Below are 20,477 nucleotides of genomic sequence, written 5' to 3' on the forward strand. Positions count from 1 at the left end.
GACCAATCGGCGGTATTGAAACTGAAGCCGCGTGATGCAAAGCCTCCTGGGAATTGTAGTTCGTATCTAGTCTACGAACAAGACGGGTTCAGGCAGAAAACGCCAGAAAAGCGGTCGGGGCTGGGATTGGCTGAGGAACCAGTATAGGTGAACGTGACGCAATATTAGCGCGCCGGAAGTGCCCGTCAGTTACTCTCCGCGCCAGTCCGGAGCATGGCGGGGTTCGCTGAGCTCGGGCTATCCTCGTGGCTCGTGGAACAATGTCGGCAGCTAGGGTTGAAGCAGCCCACGCCGGTGCAACTCGGCTGCATCCCGGCAATCCTGGAGGGTGAGTCCTCTCCGCTCTTCTCGTGCCTTTCTTTGTCCCCTCATCGTTAGTCTAACTTAGGTCCCACGAGTCAGGGTCGGCTTTGGTCGTTTCCGGGCTCCTCCGGCTCCCGGCGCGGCTTTGGTCGTTTCCGGGACCCTGACCCGCAGTATTGACTTTCAGGCTGCGACTGACTCGTGTGCATTGTCACATAGGCAATGGCACCTCTGAAATTTTCGTAGTGCCGAGCATAGGGAGAGTTTGGTGAATGAATCCGTGGCACTGCAAAAATAGGGTAGAGCTGGCGGTCGTTTTGACTTAGCAAACAGAAACAGGAGCCGTCAAACTACAGGTAAAAATCAGGGCTCCGGGTTTGTGTCAGTGCTCTTCGTCCCAATTCACCTTTGCCATTAAAGGGACATCCCTGGGCCGGGCGGTGGCGGCGGTGGTGGCACACGCCTTTAATCCCAGCACTCGGGAGGCAGAGCCAGGCGGATCTCTGTGAGTTCGAGGCCAGCCTGGTCTACAGAGCGCGTTCCAGGACAGGCTCCAAAGCTACACAGAAAAACCTGTCTCGAAAAATACAAAACAAAACAAAACAAAAAAGAGACATCCTCGGAGCCAGGGGTGGTGACTCATTCATCTCAATATACAGCAGGTGGAAGCGGGAGGATCAAGTTTCAAGTAGCCCAGGCTGGTCTGGAACTTGCTACATAGCTATGTTTCAAAGAAGCAATCATAATGATTAGATACATGATTAGATTTGTTACATTAGATAGTAACAAATTCAAGGAACTAGTAAAAAATGAAACAGTTTTTAATATTCCATTCTGTGGAAAAGGTGCCAGCACAGAGAAAAGGCAAAAATGTCTGGTGTGCCGATTTCCAGCAAGTTTGGAAGCCTTTCCCCAAATCTGGAAAAATTCAGGACCTTTCCTTCCGTGGAACAGCAGGGCTTGTCCCCTTCCCAGATTCTCCATCCCATGGGTTTAGGACCCCCAAACCTTATCTAATGAATGGTTTGGAGCTTGAGGCTGCCCTCCTTTTCCGATCATGGGCTCAGTCACATAGCAGACACCTGCTTAGAACCAACCCTTAGAATTTCAACCCTTAGAATTCTTTTTTGTTTTGTTTTTCGAGACAGGGTTTCTCTGTGTAGCTTTTGGAGCCTGTCCTGGAACTCACTCTGTAGACCAGGCTGCCCTGGAACTCACAGAGATCCACCTGTCTCTGCCTCCCGAGTGCTGGGACTAAAGGCCTGTGCCGCCACTGCCCAGCCAAGCCTTAGAATTCTAAGACAAGTAGCCACCAACTAGGGGAAAGGGGCCCAGCACCTCCTGCTCATCTGTAACTTTGATGAACTCTAAGTGCACCTCATACTGAAAACAGACTATAAACATCTGTTTCTTACAATAACGAGGGAATGCCCAATGGAGCGGTTGTGAGCCCTGCTTCATGTTACCGCTTTGCCGTCTGCCCAGGTCGAGATTGCTTGGGCTGCGCAAAGACAGGAAGTGGCAAGACAGCCGCCTTTGTGCTCCCCATCTTGCAGAAGCTGTCTGAGGACCCTTACGGCATCTTCTGCCTGGTCCTGACACCCACCAGGTGAGCCTCCAGCACACCCCTTGCATGTGACTAATCTGGCTGTGCTTTCGAAGCGAGTGCCTTGCCCCTGAGTCTTTCTCTCTCCCACCAACCTGCTCCCAAATAATGACATGGAGACTTATTACTCATTTATAAAAACTCAGCCTATAGCTTAGACTTGTTCCCAACTAGCTCTTATAAATAACTTAAATTAACTGATTTATATTAATCTACGTTCTATCATGTGACATTACCTCTCTTCTCTATCTTGCGCCTCGCCTCCTGTTTCTTGGCATCTCCTGTGTGCCTAGATTCTCCTCCTCTTCCTTTCTCTCCCCGGAAATCCCACCTAAACCTCCTGCCCAGCTATTGTCCATTCAGCTTTTTATTACAGTGATATATCTTCACACAGTGTACAGTCTCCCACAACATTTCTTCTTGTATAAAATAGGATAAGAATCACTCCTTTTTGTAGGGATGCAGAATCAAGCAGGACTCATGGTATGTGTGATAAGTTCCTAGGACTCAGGAAAGGCTAGCCAGGGGGGAGCTACAAGCAATCTCACAGCTAGGGAAACAAAAAGATATTCTTCGGCCAGCAAGATTGCTTAGCAGGGAAAGGTGTCTACAAGCCTCTGATGATCTGAGTTCAATCCCCAGGGACACACACACGGTAGAAGCAGAGAACTGACTCCAGCAAATTGGCCTCTGACCACCATAGAAGCACCATGGCATATACATACACACTGCTAAAGGATATTGTAGGCCTATAGGTTCCTGTGTACAGAGGTTGAGAGGCCCGGAAACAGAAAGGATGCTGGAGCACTATTAGAGTACCTTGAATGTGAGTCTCAAGTGTCACACCGAAGGTTAGGTTGTGTATGTGTGTGCGTGTGGATGTAGGTTGTGTAGAGGCCAGAGGGTAATGTCAGGCATGTTCCTTAATTGCCCTCCACCTTATTTGCTTTTTAAAAAAAGATTTATGTTAATGATATATGTTCGTGTGTGGTTATATGCATGTGAGTGCAGTACCCACAGTGGCCAGGAGAGGGTGTCAGGTCTCCTGGAATTACATGCTATTATAAGCTGCCTAATGTGGGTACTGGGAACTGAACTCAGGTCTCTGACCCATTGGGTCCTCTTCTGAAGTCCTTTCCACCCCCACACCACAGGGTCTCACTATGTAGCCCTGGCTGTCCTGGAACTCACTGTGTAGACCAGGCTGACATTGAACTCACAAAAGACCCTCCTACCTCAGCCTCCCAAGTGCTGGAATTAAAGGTGTGCACCACTATGCCCAGCCAAAGATTTATTGATTTTTTGTTGTTGTTGTTTTTGTTTTTTGAGACAGTATTTCTCTGTGTAGCTTTGGAACCTTTCCTGGAACTCACTCTGTAGCCCAGCTGGCCTTGAACTCACAGAGATCCACTGTCTCTGTCTCCCGAGTGCTGGGACTAAAGGCGTGCGTGCACTACCACCTCCCAGCTAGATTTATTGTTTTATGTGTCTTGTCTGCACACTCGAAGAGGGCATCAAAATTCAGACAGGGTTTCTCACCAAAACTAGGGCACGTTAATTGGCGAGGTTGGGTGGCCAGTGAGCCCCAGCCATCCTGCTGTCTCATTGCCCTTCCTCACCCCCCACTGAGGAGAGATAACAGCAGCTCACCCAGCCTTTACCAGAATGCTGCAGAGCTGAACTTAGGTCCTCACACTTGAGCAGTGAACACTGCTCTTACGTTGATTTACTGTTTGTATGTGCATGCCATGACCTCATGTGGAGGTCAGAGGCACCTGCAGGAATCAGTTCTCCTTATGTGTTGATTTACTGTTTGTATGTGCATGCCATGACCTCATGTGGAGGTCAGAGGATCACCTGCAGGAATCAGTTCTTCCTTGCACCATGTGGGTCCTGGGGTGGAACTCAGGGTGGCAGCTTGTACCATACCTGCTGAGCCACATTGCCAGTCCCGCTAGAATTGATTTTGAGGAGGCCATCAACATCAGGGAGGTGGAGGCCACAAGGAGCCCGGGAAGGAGGAAGGATGGGAGACAGGCACAGGTGCTCACTGACCCAGCTGGCCCTTCTCACCCACAGGGAGCTGGCCTACCAGATTGCTGAGCAGTTCCGGGTGCTGGGAAAGCCCCTGGGCCTGAAGGACTGCATTATCGTTGGCGGCATGGGTATGGGGGCTGAGAGGCTGGGGTGGGCCACGGGGTCCCTGCTGACCCCGCCCACCCGGCCTCACCTCTCCCTCCATTCCAGACATGGTGGCCCAGGCGCTGGAACTCTCTCGGAGGCCGCATGTGGTGATCGCCACCCCTGGGCGCCTGGCTGACCACCTGCGCAGCTCCAGCACTTTCAGCATGAAGAAGATCCGGTTCCTGGTGAGCAGGCTGCACTCTCCCTAGGGTCTGGAGCCAGAGGCCAGGGTCCTTTCCTTTCCTTTCCTTTCCTTTCCTTTCCTTTCCTTTCCTTTCCTTTCCCTTTCCCCCTTTCCCTTTTTCCCTTTCCCCCTTTCCCTTTCCCCCTTTCCCTTTCCTTTCCCGGTTGAGGCAGGGTCTTTCTGTGCAGCCCTGCTGTTCTGGAACTCTATGTTGATGTGAGCCACTGTGCTCGACTGACATCCATTCTTGACATTGGTTTCATAGATCACTGGGCAAAGGGCTAGAAATAAAGACAAGGGCCACCTGGGCGTGGTGGCACTCACCTTCCATCCCAGCACTCGGGAGGTGGAGTCAGAAGGGTCTCTGAGTTGGAGGCTAGCCTGGTCTACATTGTGAGTTCTGGGACAGTCAGGAGTACACAGCGAGACCCTGCCTCATACAAACAAAAAGCCCAGTAGAGACACAGCATATAGAAGGGGGGCTCCCTAGAGGGCCTGCAGAGTGGGTGACATGGCCTGAGGCTGGGGACAGTGTTGAGGAGCCCATTGCATAGTCCCTGAAAAGCAGGTGTGCTGAGCTTGGGGCAGGTCCTGCGCGGTGTTTTCTGCTCTTGCACTGGCCCAGCCCCCTGTCCCACCCCTCTGATGCAGGTGATGGACGAGGCGGACCGGCTACTGGAGCAGGGTTGCACCGACTTCACCACAGACCTGGAGACAATCCTGGCCTCCGTTCCAGCACGCAGGCAAACGCTGCTGTTCAGTGCCACACTGACCGACACACTCAAGGAGCTGCAGGGCCTGGCCACCAACCAGCCCTTCTTCTGGGAGGCGCAGGCCCCGTGAGTTCCAAAGCTATGGGTGAGGGTCAGACCAGAGGGTTCAGGCAGAATGAGAAACTGAGGTGTGCTGCTCTGCCCTTCCACCGCCAGGGTGCGCACAGTGGAGCAGCTTGACCAGCACTACCTGCTGGTGCCGGAGAAGGTGAAGGATGCCTACCTGGTGCACTTGGTCCAGACCTTCCAAGACCAGCTGGAGGACTGCTCCATTATCATCTTCACCAACACCTGCAAGTGAGTGAGAGGCTTCTGCCACCTGTGCCAGAAGCACGGGCCAGCTTCCCTCATGGGAAGGTGAGCTGCTAGGCCTGGCCTGCTGGTGCACCCAGGAGGCAGGCAGATCTGTGAATTTGAGGCTAGCCTGGTCTATATAGCAAGTTCCAGGCCAGCCAGAGCTACATAGTGAGACCCTGACTCAAACCAAACCAGAGTCTCAAAATAGCTGTTGGCTGTGTCAATTAGAGGGCAGAGACAGGAGGGTGGGTGTCTGTCCGCAGAGGAGGAAGTGTTGGCTGTGGAGTGGCATAGCCGTCAGGCACAGCAGCACCCAGGACTTGAGAGACTATTCTGGAAGTCAGTACCAGGTCAGGGCCGGTCCTTGTTGGTTCAGGCTTTGAGAAGCACAGCAGCATCAGACCTAGCCTTTCTACGACTCCTAGGTCCCTTGTGTGACATCCTGGTGGGTTGGACAGGACACCTACAACCACCCTTTTCCCACCAGGACCTGCCAAATCCTTTGCATGATGCTTCGGAAGTTCAATTTCCCCACAGTGTCGCTGCACTCCATGATGAAGCAGGTGATGGGTCGTGGCCACAGTCTCCAGTCTCACATGCCACCGCTCAGCCTGGGGACGGGGCGCACTTGGTAGAGTGCTTGCCCAGCATGTATGGGGCCCTGGGTTCCATCCTCAGCCATATAAACTGGGTAGAGTTTGGATGCCTGTTCCGTATATGTCTACTGGACGCATAGTTTATATGCCTGTCCTATATCTATATCTCTCTCTATATATACCTGGATGCATAGTTTATATGCCTGTTCTGTGTGTGTGTACACACACACACACACACACACACACACACACACACACACACACCCCTTGACACAGCACTCGGGAGGTGGGGCAGGAAGTTCTGGAGGTCAAAGCCAGCCTAGGCTAATGGGGACTTTTTTTTTGGTATTTTGAGACAAAGTCTCTCTATGTAGTCCTGTCTTGGAACTCTTACTGGTCTCAAACTCTCAGAGAGCCTTCTGGTTCTGCGACTGCCTCCTCCCTGGTCTCTGCCCCATCCCAGCCCCTGGGTCGGCTCACTAACCCTCCTCCACCTGTGGTACAGAAAGAGCGCTTCGCAGCCCTGGCCAAGTTCAAGTCCAGCGTCTACCGGATTCTTATTGCCACTGATGTGGCCTCGAGGTGAGTCGGCCCAGTGCAGCATGCTTTTCCTCCGGTGGCCTGAGCCACCATGAGACCAGGAAGCTGGACTCAGGCATGCGGATGGCTGAGTGTCAGCTTTGGTCTCCCAACATGGACTCCCCAGCTGAGTGCTCTGTTCCTCCAGGGGCCTGGACATCCCCACTGTGCAGGTGGTCATCAACCACAACACCCCTGGGCTCCCCAAGATCTACATCCACCGAGTTGGCCGAACAGCTCGTGCAGGTGAGCCGAGCCAGGTATAGGAGGTTCCAGCTGCAGGGAGAGACACTGGGGATCTCAGGTCTTCAGAATCAAAGACTCGGGGAGACACCCAGTGCACTCTCGGCCTGGCATCCATCCCCAGCCTGGCACCTCACTGGCATGCTGACCCAGGAACCAGGGGGACATCTGCTTTGATACTCCCTCATGCCTATAAGCAGGAGAGACAGGGTTGCTGGGCTGGACGGGGCTGGCAGTCTGATCCTGTGGCTTTAGGGAATTCTGAGGGGCCCCGCCTTAACAAATAATAAGCACCGAGGAGCCTGTCTGCGGCTGCCGTGGGTCTTGGCCCCGTCAGCCCATCGTGCATCAGCTTGCTCACTGACTGGAGAAAGGACAGCAGAGCAGGGCTGAGCCCTGGCTTCCTGGCGGCCCAGCTAGAGGGGAAGCAGCATGCTGCCAGCCCTCACAGAAGGCCGGCTTAGCAGAGCTGCCCACCATCCTCCAGCTCCCATATCCAGGCCCTGCCCTGGGTAGAGCCTGGTCCTCTGAGCTGACCAGCTGAGACGAGCCACTTGGTTGTGTCCCCACAGGGCGGCAGGGACGGGCCATCACACTGGTGACGCAGTATGACATCCACCTGCTGCATGCCATCGAGGAGCAGATCAGTAAGTGGGAGGGTCTATGGGTGGAACCTGCCCAAGGCTGGGAGCTCGCTTGGCCCGCCTGGGCCATCCTAGACCTGCAGAGTGCTGTGTTCCTGGTGCCCAGCCCGCACTACAAAAAAGCCTGCTGTGCACAGGGCCACCAACCCCGGAGGTGCATCTGTGGTAGGAGGTGGGCCAGGACGAGAGCCCCTGAGACACACTATCTGGACCCTGCAGCACGCTTTCCTGAGCTTTCTCCGTTTAGCCACAGTGGCCCAAAAGTCCTGGGATCACGGGCGCCTGGATCTCACCTCATTCACTCCGTCCTTTATTCATTCATTTATTTGACAGAGATCCTTGCTCTACAGAGCTGGCCTGGAACTCACAGTGATCCCCCTGCCTCTGCCTTCCCAGTGTTGTGATAACAGGCACAATTTTGCTTCTTTTGAATGTCATCAGTCCACATATGGTTGGACGCAGACATCAGAAGTGGGGGCGCAGAGGGAGGGCCAATGGCACCTACAGCCCCACTTATGCTGCTGTCTGGTTCTCCCACCCCGCTCCGCAGAGAAGCAGCTGGAGGAGCTGGCGGTGGAGGAGGCCGAGGTCCTGAACATCCTCACGCAGGTCAACGTGGTGCGCAGAGAGTGCGAGATCGTGAGTGTGGCCTCGGGTGTAGGGGGGTGTGGGGCGGGGCTCCCTGCAGGCCTGTCCTGACCTGTGCTCTCTCCTGTTAGAAACTGGAGGCCTCGCATTTTGATGAAAAGAAGGAGATCAACAAGCGGAAGCAGCTGATTCTGGAGGGGAAGGTGGACCTAGGGGTGGGGAGGGCTCGGTGGGCAGGGCCAGGCATGGGGGTGTGGCCAGTAAGGGTGGGCTGGGCTTGGGGACAGGAGCTGCTTCCTGGGAAGCTACCCTGCTCCTTTCTCAGCCACGCTCCCTTCCTCAGGACCCGGACCTGGAGGCTAAGCGCAAGGCGGAGCTGGCCAAGATCAAGCAACAGAACCGCCGTTTCAAGGAGAAGGTGGGGCAGACGCTTCGGCGGCGACAGAAAGCAGGGAGCGCCGGCCGAGGGGTGGGCCTCAGAGGACCTCAGTAAACACTCTGAACCTGTCAGTCTGACTTGAGAATGAGGCGGGATGGGTGCAGGGCTGCGGGTCTCTGGTCCCCAAAGCCTCTGCTGCCCCATGGGGATGACCACTGAGGCCCTCCTTCGCATCCCTGGGACGCAGGGTGGCAGCAGCCAGCGACAGCAGGTGCCAGCAACGCCACGCACTTGTACAGCCACGTAGAAATGTAATCCGGGTATCAGCGCCACCCATGGATTCTAGGAAACTCTACACAGTGCAAAGCTCAGGGGCAGCCCTGGTCCCCGGCCAGGGCACCTTGGGGTCACAGACCCACGGGGCCAACTAGGGCGCCGCCTCTGCCAGGCGCGCCAGGCCCTCGCGCAGCTCACTCAGCTCGAACAGCCGCACGTCCAGCAGTTGTGCGGCCCGGCCCACCTCTGCCCGCGCGCGCTCGCGTTCCGCCCGCGCCTCCTCCAGGCTGCACTCCATTGCCCGCAGCTGCTGCTCCAGTTCGGCATTCCGTGTTTCCAGATCCTACAGGGGGAGAAAGGAGCGTGGGGTGGGGCAAACTATGACGCTTCTGGTTGCCCTTCCTGCTGGGTGTGGTCCATGGCTCCCACAGGCTGGGACACAGTAAGACTGTAACAGTAAAGTCTTAAAGTCTGAGGTGCCCGATGTGAGTTCAGAGCCCAACAGCCACATAAGCTAAGCATTCCAGTGCTTGGGAGACAGGATTCCCTGGAGCACACTGGCCGACCTAAGCCTTTCCCAGGCTGTTTCTAAGAGCAAGATGAAAGGCTGGGGACATGATTCAGTGCTTAAGAGTATGAACTTCCTGGATTCGCTTCCAAGCACCCACATGGGGCGACTCAACCATATGTGACTCCTTGGGGATCCAACACCTTGGAGGGAATCTGCACAAGTGTAACTAACCCACACACATACACACAATTAAATGTTAAAACCTGGGCCAAGTGTAGTGGCACACACCTGTGATCCCAGCACTGGGAGGTAGAGGCAGGTGGATCTCTGTGAGTTACTGACCAACTGCAGCTAAAGACACAGCATCAAAAACAAAAATACCCAGATGAAAGTTTAATCACCAGTGTGCACATGGTGGAAGGAGGGAACTGACTCCTCCAGTTGCAAACTCAGGAAAAATATCAAAGACATAGGAACATTTTTAACCAGGTGAGTAGTCTACAGCTAAAGAGATTGTAAAGTACCTGGCTCTAACCTGAGGGGCCTGAATTTCGGTCCCTCCACCCATGTAAAATCCGGTGCCCCACGTACTGCTTGCTAGCTGCTGTAACCCCGAGGGTAGGGGAGCAAATCCCTGCTGCTCTGCCTCAGCACCCAGCCTAGATGATCTGAGCGTCACCCTCAGTGACAGATTGTCTCAAAGGATGAGGCGAGACGAAGCGGCAGACGGGCCCCCGCCTCTGGCTGCCTCATGTCCGTGAGCCCGCATCCACATGGGAGCACCTGTGTGTGCACACGCGCACACCATCTTCCTGCAGATCCTCTCACTGTCCCCCAGGCAGTACACCAATTCTGGGGTCCTGACCTCTAGACCTTTACACAAGCTCCACCCATCCCCAAGGACAGCAGTCATCTCCCCAACTTTCTCCCCAGGAATCTTGGGGACACTCACTCCAGGTACTTTCTTGGGTGAGGTCTCTGAGAGCTCCCTTGGGTCACAGACTGCTCAGGTGTGGGAGGACTAGGTATGAGGCTAATATGTGCTAAGGCTTCATAACTTTGGGTAGGCATTACCATCCTGCTCACAGGCAGACGGAACCCATTCTACCTCAGGGGCCACGGTCACATGCCACATCCCACAGCCAACCTGAACCTTCTGCTGTGTCTCCTCCCGCTCAGTGGTGTCAGGAGCTTCACGTGTCCCCAAGCTCTGATTCTTCAAAGTCTGGATCTCCTAGAGAGAAAGGGCCCTGGGTCTGCTCAGAGGGCCTGGAGTCCCAGGAAGACAAGGGCAAGACCCTGGAGCCTGCCCCTGGCTCACCTGGTCCTTGGTCTGCACCTGAGCCTCCAGTTGCTCCACGGACTGGCTGGTTGCCTCCTTCTCGCCCGTCGGGACCGGCTCTGCAGCCGCCTGGGCCTCCAGCTCCGCCACCTGCACACACACAGCTCAGCGGTCCTTCTGGGACATGGAGGGCCTGATGACCCCTGTGAGGCTCTTATGGTCTCAAGTCTTTTTACAGTGAGAAACAATTCTCTGGAGACTGACACGGGGCAGAAGGGATGTGGGGGTCCTCACCCGCTGCCGCAGGCGCTCAGCCTCTGCACGCTGGGCCTCCAGCTGCTGCCTCCATTGCGCGGCGGCTGCGTTGGCCTCGCGAAGGGCCCCTGCCAGCCTCTGGTTGCTGTCCTGGAGTGCGAAGAACTCGGCCTCCCACTGGACCTCACCCACGGAGCTGCGGGGAAGACACCAGGCTAGGGGTGTGCGTGGTAAGAGCGGGTGGCATTTGGTGAAGGACCTCCTGGGCTAGGAGCAGGGCCAAAGCAGAACTAAGCTGGGGAGTGGAGACCATGGTATGTGGAGTAGGGAGTTGTAGCTCATGAACTGAGACAGGAGGATCCCCTTAAGATCGATGTCAGTCTAGGCTACATAATGAGTTCCAGGCCAGACTGGGATACACAGCAAGAGCCTACTTCCAAAACCCATGCCCCTTAATCCCAGTCAGGACCCTGACCCCAGCAACACCAAGTCCCTTGCATCCTAAAGGTCTGTCCTGGGGATTCCCTGGCACACCCCTGGTGCCAGCCGTGCCCGTTAGTGCCAGTCAAGGCACTGCCCCCAGCAATATCACGCCTGCCACCCTAAAGCTCAGTCGTAGTTCCAATACACCCCTTAGGCCCCAGCCACGCCCATCATGGCTTCAAGCAGGTTCTGCCCATCACACCTGTCCTGAAAGCCCCACCCCTCACCCTTCTGACAGCATCTTCTTCAGCCGCTCCCGCTCGGTGGGGCCAGGGGCATCTGCACTCTGGCTGCGGAACAGCTTTTCCTCTCCCGGACCGTTGGTGCTGACCAAGGGGCTCGGGGGAACCTGTGTATAGGAGGCGGGACTGGGTCACGGTGAGCGCTTGCCTCAGTCAAGGTCGCAGTAGGAGCTAAGGTTGATTGAGTCCAGGACTGGGGTCACTGGGGTGTTGATTAAGATCAGGGAGTTCGAACTGACCCATGAAGCCCAGTGTGGCTCTCCTCCTCACCCTCCATAGCTCCCCAGGCTCCTGGATGGGGACCCCCCCCCCCCCAGTCTTCACTAACCCCTCAAACAGGGATCTGAACACTTTCAACTGTTCTCTACTAACAGTTTTCCCCTGGGTACAAAGGCATCAAGCATCACACTTAAAACTGAGGCATGGGCTGTGGAGATGGCTCAGTAAAGGAGGTGGTCACCAAGCCTGATGCCCTGCTGAAAGGACACCACTGACTCCCACAAATTGTCCTTGGACCTCCACATGTGCATCCAGGCACATGCACATGTGTGTGCACACACATGCATAAATGTAGTAAAGCCATCAGCTAGCCTTAGACCCCAGCACAATGCCATGACCCCTGACATGAGAAGCATATTACAGCTGCCTCGGGAGTGTGGTAGGCATGGGGCCCAGTAGACATGGAGTGCAGTCCTACCTGGTGGGAGGCCAGGGCCAGGGCAGGACTAGTGAATTCTCCACCATCTTGAGATTTCTCCCGAGCCAGCCTGGCAGCTTCCTTCACCTCCTGAAACTTCTCAGCAAACTGGGGGTGAGGCAGGGGGACAGTCAGAAAGCATTTCCCTCATCACCTGTCCTGTCACCCTGGAGCCTTCGGGGGAGGTTGTAAAAGGTTAACCCTGTGACCACACATGGAGGGGGTGTGGTGTACCACAGAGGTGACATTAAGGTTGTGAGCCACATGGAAAGGGACTCCCTGTTCCTGTCAGGATGGCTTAGATGGACAGCCTGAGGCTGGCGCCCATCTGTCCTTCACACTTGCCAGTATCGACAGCACAGGGAAGGGCATCCACAGTGAGAGTGGGCCTCCTGTCACTCCTCCTCCTAAGTGGGTCACCTGACAACTAACGCTGCTTCTGGGGCTATGATAATGCATTTTCTTTTCACTTTAAAATACTTTCCACAGGGGCTGGAGAGATGGCTCAATGGTTAAGAAGACAGGCTGGTCTTCCAGAGGACCCGGGTTCAATTCCCAGCAACCACATGGCAGCTCCAACTGTCTGTGACCCCCGTTCCAGGGGATCTGACACCCTCACACAGACATGAATGCAAATAAAATACCAATGCACATAAAATTAAATTAAATTAATTTTCATTTATCAGAACTAATCTGTGCAGACCTGAGCAATGACTCAGTGTCTAGGAGGGAAGGCTCCTGTCACAGGGAAACCGTGACAGGTCACACACTACCTCAGGCAACGAACTCACAACTGCTGTGACTCCAGGGGATGCAGTGCCCGCTGCTGGCCTCTTGGGGGCATCCACACACATGCATAAACACAACTACACATACATTTCTTAAAAAAGAAAAAGCCAGGCTGTGGTGGCGCACGCCTTTAATCCCAACACTCGGGAGGCAGGTGGATCTCTGTGAGTTCGAGGTCAACCTGGTCTACAGAGCAAGTTCCAGGACAGCCAGGGCTACACAGAGAAACCCTGTCTCAAAAAGAAAAGATAATTAATTAATTAATTATAAAAAGTTTGGTTTCTTTCAAGACAGAGTTTCTCTGTGTAGTTCTGGTGTCTGTCCTGGATCTCGCTCTGCAGAGCAGGCTGGCTTTGAACTCACAGAGATCCGCCTGGCTCTGCCTCCTGAGTGCTGGGATTAAAGGCGTGCGCCACCACCGCCCGGTAATTATAAAAAATGTGAGGCTAGTGATCTGGCTCCCTAAGTTTGTGTCAAGCCTGATGACCTAAGTTTGGTCTGAGGGACATGCACAGGAGGGAACTGACTCCCACAGGCTGTCCTTTGATTTCCACAGCACACATGCACACACAGTCACACAACACAGAAATAATAAATGTAATAAAAAACCTTTAAAAGAAAACTTTGTTTTTAATTTATTTTTATTACTTTTAATTATATGTACATATGTGTAAGTGCCCCCCCCCCCCCCAAACTAGAGGCCTCAAGTTACCCTCCATGGAGTTACAGAAGGTTGTGAGCTGCCATATGGGTGCTGAGCAAGAGCAGCTAATGCTCCTAACCACCGAGACATCTCCCACCCCCTAATAATGTTTAAACTGCACTCTGTGGTGCATTCCTGTTGTCTAAGCATGTGAGAGGTGCTGGCAGGCAGATTAGGAGTTCAAGGTTAGCCTTAGCTATAATGTGAGTTTGAGACCAGCTTTGTCTACATAGCAAGTTCCAGACCAGCCAGGGTTACATACATATAGTGAGACCCTAATACCCACAAAAAATAAAAATAAAGGAAGAAAATAATTTTTTAAAGACATATTTATTTTATTTTACGTGTATCAGTGTTTTTCCTGCATGTACATCTGGGCACCACATGTGTGCCTGGTGCCCCGAAGGCCAACTATCAAATTCTCCGGAACTGGAGTTACAGATGGTCACGAGCTGCCATGTGGCTGCTGCAAACTGAACCTGGGTCCTCTGCAAGAGCAGCCAGTGTTTTTAAACCAGGCCCCAGGACTAATCCTCACCACTAAGAAGGCTGAGGAAGGATTGCTGGAGACAGAGAGCCGCTAAACAAACAAGGCCGGTGTGGTGGTACACACCCGAGATCCCAGCACTCTAGAGGCAGAAAGATGGCTGAGAGTTTAAGGACAGCTTGGGCTACAGAGTGAGACCTTGCCATAAAACTCAAAAAAGTTTAGTTATGGTGGCACACACCTTTAATCTCGGAGCTTGGGAGGCAGAGACAGGTGGATCTCTGAGTTCAAGGCCAGCCTGGTCTACAGAGCGAGTTCCAGGACAGGCAGGGATACATGGAGGTAACCCTGACTCAAAAAACAAACAACAAAACAAAACAAAATTCGAGGTTGCAGTATGGCTCATGGGCCAGGTGGTGGTGGTACTCATCTTTAGCCCCAGCACTCAGGAGGCAGAGGCAGCAGATCTCCATCAGTTCAAGATCAGCCTGGTCTACAGAGTGAGTTCCAGGACAGCCAGGGCTGTTGCGTCTCAAAAAAACCCAAAACCAAAAAAACCAAAACATAAACAAAAAAATCAATATGGTTCAGTGACCACAAAGGTGCTTGCTGCCAAGCCTGCAGATCGTTCCAGAACCCACACGGTGGGTGAAGGGAACTGATTCCTGATGTTTTTATCTGCCCTCTGTAGGTGTGCCCACACATTCACACCCAAAGCAAATAAAAAAGTAACAATTTGGGCTGGAGACATGGCTCAACAGTTAAGAGCACTGGCTGCTCTTCCAGAGGTCCTGAGTTCAATTCCCAGCAACCACATGGTGGCTCACAACCATCTGTAGTGAGATCTGGTGCCCTCTTCTGGCCTGTAGGCATACATGCTGGCAGAACACTGTATACAAAATAAATAAATAAATCTTAAAAAAAAGTAATAATTTTTTTTTTCTTAAAAAAATTGAGGCAGGGCCAGGGTGGTGGTGGCGCACGCCTTTAATCCCAGCACTCAGGAGGCAGAGGCAGACGGATCTCTGTGAGTTTGAGGCCAGCCTGGTCTATAGATTGAGATCCAGGACAGGCACCAAAACTACACAGAGAAACCCTGTCTCAGAAAACCAAAAAACAAAAACCAAACCAAACCAAACAAAATAAAACAAAATTGAGGGGGTTAAAGATGGCTCAGCAATTAAGAGTGCTTCCAAAAGACAGTTCAGTTCCCATCAGCTGTATCGGACACCTCAACAACTTCCTGTAACTCCAGCTCCAGGGAATCTAATGCCATCTCCTTACCTCTTGCAGGCACCAGCACACACAAATACACACAGACACATAAACAAAAATAAGTCTGGAAAAAAGAATGGACCCATGGCAGAACTGGAGAGAGGCGCTGCTGGGCAGGGGTGTGCCCAGTCCAGGCTTCCATTCGATGCCCTTAAGAGGCACAAGGAGTGTGCAAAGTTGGAGTAAGGTGGCAAAGGACCACACTACCCAGGGCACTCAAGGGGTCTTACTGTCTGTGAACCCACCCCAAGGACCGCAGATGCCAATCACTGCCCGTGCCCCTGCCCACCTGGGTCAGCTGCTGTTCAGAGGCAAAGCCTAGGCCATACACAGTGTTGGCTCGACTGTCTGCCCACTGCCCGAACTTCTGAGAGGTTTTGGTGAAGGTCATGTTGGGGGTGACTGTGCTGTTGATGATAGCCTGGGGGTGGGGAGAGCAAGATTTAAGATCTGCAGGAATGACAGTGATCATCCCGCCAGCCCGCCAGCCCGCCAGCCCGCCAGCCCGCCAGCCCGCAGCCTGAGGAGGAGTATCAAAGTTTAGGTCCAGCCTTAGACTACATAGTGGATTAAAAAAATAATTCTAGGCACCTGTCTCAGTAGTAGATCCCTACCCAGAATCCCCCTGAGGCATGGCTTATGAGTGGAGCCCCTGCCTAGGATATCCCAGTGAGAGGCTAGTATAGCATTCTTGGCCCACTGAGGTCTAGTACCCCTATCTTGACAATAATGATGAAGGTCTGAACAGATTAGCCCCTCTCTGAGATCCCAGCCTGAGCTATTTCTGGAAGAAGCTAGGTCCCAGAGAGACTCACTGATCCCCATTTCACAAGTCACCCAGCATGGCCTGTGGCTTCACATCCTGGTGCCAACACCTGCCCCCAGGTCCCCGCCCAGACCTTGGCACCCCCGATGCTGATGATGCGGTACACATTTCGGGTGGCATCGTAGAAATAGGACACAGTAAGTGCGTGCTTGCCGGCTGGGATCCAGTTCCTCTTGGTAGTGGGGTCGATCTGGAACACGTGTGCACGGGTGCTGAAGATTGGCTGTTCCCTGCAGGGGCACAGAACAGGGGGGCTGTTCTCTTCAGGAGGCTGGCCACCCAGAGGGCTAGACCCGACCAGAGTGGGTGGGCGCTCACCTGGCTGTGGACATTGGTCAGGCTGGGCGGGATGGAGTCTAAGGGGTACCCAGAGAGGTGACAGGAACCACTCGTTTGGTCTCTGGGGAGAGAAAGGGCTTGAGAGCAAGGATCCGGGGGTGCTGAAGCGGGTCATCCAGGCGACTTCCTCCACAAGAGCAGCAAGGAAGGAAAGGGACAGTAGCATGTCCTACAGCCACACCAGTCTCGGCCCAGGCTGGCCTTGAAATCACTATGTAGCCAAGAATGAACTTGAAGTCCTGATCCTCTGGCCTCTGCTTCCCAAGTGCTGGGGTGACAGGCATGCACCATCATGCTCAGTTCACATGGTGCTGGGGGTGGAGCTCAGAGCTTCCTGTGTGCCAGGTGAGCCCTCCACCAATGGAGCTGTACCCCAGCCCACAGACCCTGCTTGTCTCCGTTTGAGGAGAAGCCCCCACACCCGGGCTGAGGGGTCTCTAGGGCTCTAGTGCCATCAGAGAGGTGACAGAGCACTACCACATTGCCCAAGAACAGCCAAGTGGTCCTTGGCATGCCAAAGTCACACTCACACTCCAGGTTACCAGCCATGGGGAAAGTGTCTTCCCACAGGAACTGGGCATGAGGCCAAGATCAAGTGAGTGGGACATCTTATCCACCCCCTCCCATCCAGCAGCCCCGCAGAAGGCCTTGCAACAAAAAGTGGGACAAAGCTGGATCAGTGGTGAGAACCAGCGGTCCCATCTACTCAGAAGGCCAAGGAGTTCAAGGCCACCTGGGATATCTTCGCCAGATCCCCATGTCAGAGAACAAAAGTGGAATGCTTCCGGGGCCTAATAGGGAACTCAGGACTCGGCTCCCACAAAAGGACCACTTAGCACACACCCCGAGGGCAGGGAACTCAGGACCTCTCTGCTCCCACAAAAGGACCACTTAGCACACACCTGAGGGCAGAGAACTCAGGACCTCTCTGCTTCCACAAAAGGACTGCTTAGCACACACCTCGAAGGCAAGGCTACACCTTGGAGTCCAAGTCGAGTCTCCAGGGAGCCCTAGCCTATTTAAAAGGACAAAACAAGGGGCTGGAGAGATGGCTCAGTGGTTAAGAGCACTGGCTGCTCTTCCAGAGGTCCTGAGTTCAATTCCCAGCAACCACATGCTCACAACCATCTATAATGGGATCTGATTCCCTCTTCTGGTGTCCCTGAAGACAGGTCACTCATATACGTTAAATAAACTTTTTTTTATATATATATATAAAAAGGACAAAACAAAAGTTTGGCATGGTGGCACATGTCTGTCATTCCAGCACTGGGGAGGATGAGGCAAGATTGTTGAGACTCTGAGGCTAACCTGGGACCTTAACACGCACGCGCGCGCGCGCGCGCGCGCGCACACACACACACACACACACACACACACACACACACACACGCAATGCACGCGCACCCCCACAGTTGACAAGCGGCTCATCCCAGTTCCCACCACGTGAGCAGGGAACAAGACTTGGAGAAGGGGGCTGCCCAGCCTCCTGTGGGTGTCTGTACCCATCACCCGGGAGTTTTGGGTACCCTCCTGAATCCCCACATCTGCATCCGAAGGGACTGGAGGAGGGTACTGCGGATGCGGGAGAACAGGACCAGGCTCCTGAGGTCAGCCCCCCCATGCTGTCCTGGGCAGCTGCTGTCGCAGTCATCGGGTCTGAAACCGGAGCCCCCACGCCGGGGAGGAGCGACTCGACTCGAGTCGGGGACGCGATTAGGACTGGCGGAGATTGGGGAAAAGGAGTCCCCGAACCCAGGCCCTTCCGGTCCGGCCTCTCCTGCCCGGACTTGCTGAGATCGGGAAAAGTTACTCACCAAGTAGTCACGCGCCTCGGAGCGGCGGCGCAGGGCAGGGGATCACGATTGCGCGGCGGGGCTCCTTCCAGAAGCCTCGCACCCGAATCCCACTTGGGACCGGTCCCCACCCGCGCCGGGACAGCCCGTGCGCCCCAACTCCGGGAGCCGCCGATCAGCAACTTTCCAAGCAGCGGAGCCTCGCGATCCGGCGCCTCCAACACCCGGACCCGGGGCTGGGGGACCCAGTGCAGCTGCGCTTCGCGCCCCAGGACCCCAGCCCTCACCCCAGGACCCCAGCCCCTCAGCCTGCAACCCACAGCACCCCGCCCCGGCCGCACAGTCTGCAACTTTGGGAACCGTCTGCGCCCCCCGTGCCCCCTAAGCCCCCCGCGCTCCGATCGCGTCTCGGGAGCTGGGGTCCCCCCGCCCGGCTCACCCCGCGTCGCCGCCGCCGCCGCCGCTGCCTTCGGCCCGCGCCCTCCGCGCGCCCCGCGCCGCCCGCGCCTTTGTCTGCGCCGCCTCCGGTCCCATCGCGGCCAGTCCCCGCGCCGCCCCGCCTCTGCCCAGCGCCCCCTGCCGGCTAGCGAGTGAGGGCGGGGAGGGGGGAGGCGACCCGGAGAAGGAAGAAGGGGAGGGCGGACTTGGGGGGAGGGGAGCTCCAGCGGGAGTCTGCCGAGGGGCTGGGGGCGGGGACAAGAACAGCTGGGGAACAGAGCAGAGGGGAAAGAGGGGAATGGGGCGGGGTGAAGGGGCAGAGGAAGGGGAGGGCACCAGGAGGTCAGGAGGAGGGACTCCTGGGGGGGCAGAGGGAGGAAACAGAAGGAAGAAGGAGGCGGGTGAGATGGTCAAGGGAGGGAGGGTGGGGTTGGGAGGGAGTCGGGAAGGCAAGGCAAAGTGAGGGAGGGGACTGACAAGGAGGGCTGAGGCGGGTAGGGGAGAGAGGGAGGGGCCGGAAAGTCAAGGTCCAGGAGGGGGGACCGAAGCGGGGGAGCCCTGTGGGAGGGAGCAGAAGTCATAGGGAGGGCTGGGCCTTTGGAAGAAGGGGAGGGACCCATGGAGTCAGGGGGTTGGAACAGAAGGGATTAGAGGCAGGGGCCGAAGATAAGGCGGAGCTTCTGGGATACCAGGGAAGAGGCAGAAGGTAGCAGGGGTGGGAAAAGGGGTGGAGGAGGAAGGGCGCGGGAGAGGCTGTCTGCAAGGGCCGTGGGGCCGAGCCCAGGGTGATGGGCTGAGAGGACAGGGTGGGTGTTGGTGTAGTGGGCTAGGGTGTGTGGACAGAAGCAGACATCCTGGATGAGCCAGAGAGACGGAAAACGGGTGGACAATGACCCCTCGCCTTCCTGCCTCGTGCCAAGGGTGGCCCTGAGCCTTCAGGTGGCTTCCTGGCTGACTGGAGTCTGGCCACTGCCGCTGTGGGGCTGGGCGGTGAGGCTGAGGAGGAGAGCATGTGGATGCTCGTGGGCTGCATACAGTAGGGGCTCAATTGCCAGAGTCTGGAAGCAGGGTCCAGGCCTAGCTGGATGTCTCATTGTGACATTCCAGCACCCGGGGCCTGGGGCAGGACTGCCTTACTGAGACCAGGCTGCGTCACACACTGAGACCTTGTCCCTCAAAACGGAAAGATAAAAATTTCCCGGACCCTTAGCAACTGAGGCAGGAAAACAACTTGCACCCAGCCCCCCAAATGCAGGAGGGGGTGGGGCTGCCACTCAGGGAGTAGCCCCCTTGCCAAGCTTCCATGGAGCCCTGGCCTCCATCCCAGCACCATCGGTTGGTCAGAGTGGTGCACACCTTTAATCCCAGCATTTGAGCGGAACAGGCAGGCAGATCTCTGAATTCTAGGCTCACCTGGACTACACAGTGAATTCTAGGCCATCCAGGGCTGCATAGTGAGACCTTGATTGAAAAAAAAAATTGCTGGGAGTAACTGGGTTTTTAATCGTTTTAGGGTCTCAGGACCCAAGTGTTGGGGACATTAATGTCCTCTTCCCGTGGAATGGGCCAGCCCCCTGCAGCTCTGTAGGCTGACCTGCCACTTGGCCCTGGGAGCCTGTCTGCCCACAGCAGCCAGCCAAGGGTCCTTTAGGGAACCCTATCTGCCTGTAGGTCCCCAGCCCTGTGAAGGTCCCCCTTGCAA

The 20,477-nt window shown here is 55.1% G+C and overlaps 2 protein-coding genes across 5 annotated transcripts; one reads left to right on the forward strand and one right to left on the reverse strand.

The window, feature by feature from the left end:
- The first annotated feature begins 75 nt into the window (after nt 1-75).
- Nucleotides 76-8,507, forward strand: Ddx49 (DEAD-box helicase 49). Of its 3 annotated transcripts, none has more exons than XM_052752655.1 (13): nt 76-328; nt 1,789-1,912; nt 3,989-4,074; nt 4,157-4,278; nt 4,929-5,116; nt 5,207-5,347; nt 5,835-5,910; nt 6,407-6,525; nt 6,671-6,768; nt 7,338-7,412; nt 7,960-8,048; nt 8,129-8,200; nt 8,341-8,507. In XM_052752655.1, the coding sequence occupies exons 1-13, from the start codon at nt 214-216 to the stop codon at nt 8,488-8,490; spliced, it is 1,455 nt and encodes a 484-aa protein (XP_052608615.1). In that variant the 5' UTR covers nt 76-213; the 3' UTR covers nt 8,491-8,507. The 3 variants fall into 3 exon arrangements, with proteins under 3 accessions (XP_052608615.1, XP_052608616.1, XP_052608617.1); XM_052752656.1 differs by having other exon boundaries at nt 6,449-6,525; XM_052752657.1 differs by having other exon boundaries at nt 214-328; nt 1,860-1,912.
- Nucleotides 8,508-8,623: 116 nt separating this feature from the next.
- On the reverse strand, nt 8,624-19,141 carry Homer3 (homer scaffold protein 3). Of its 2 annotated transcripts, none has more exons than XM_052752658.1 (10): nt 18,777-19,141; nt 16,521-16,602; nt 16,276-16,432; nt 15,666-15,797; nt 12,123-12,230; nt 11,411-11,532; nt 10,740-10,896; nt 10,485-10,595; nt 10,311-10,397; nt 8,624-8,995 (listed from the first exon to the last, which is right to left on the reverse strand). In XM_052752658.1, exons 2-10 carry the CDS (start codon nt 16,532-16,534, stop codon nt 8,804-8,806), a joined length of 1,080 nt encoding a protein of 359 aa, XP_052608618.1. In that variant the 5' UTR covers nt 16,535-16,602; nt 18,777-19,141; the 3' UTR covers nt 8,624-8,803. The 2 variants fall into 2 exon arrangements, with proteins under 2 accessions (XP_052608618.1, XP_052608619.1); XM_052752659.1 differs by lacking the exon at nt 18,777-19,141 and adding an exon at nt 18,359-18,473.
- Between the last annotated feature and the right edge of the window lie 1,336 nt (nt 19,142-20,477).

The sequence above is a fragment of the Peromyscus californicus genome, unplaced genomic scaffold (assembly GCF_007827085.1).
Source record: "Peromyscus californicus insignis strain IS unplaced genomic scaffold, ASM782708v3 Scaffold_23__1_contigs__length_62951481, whole genome shotgun sequence".
Taxonomy (NCBI): domain Eukaryota; kingdom Metazoa; phylum Chordata; class Mammalia; order Rodentia; family Cricetidae; genus Peromyscus; species Peromyscus californicus.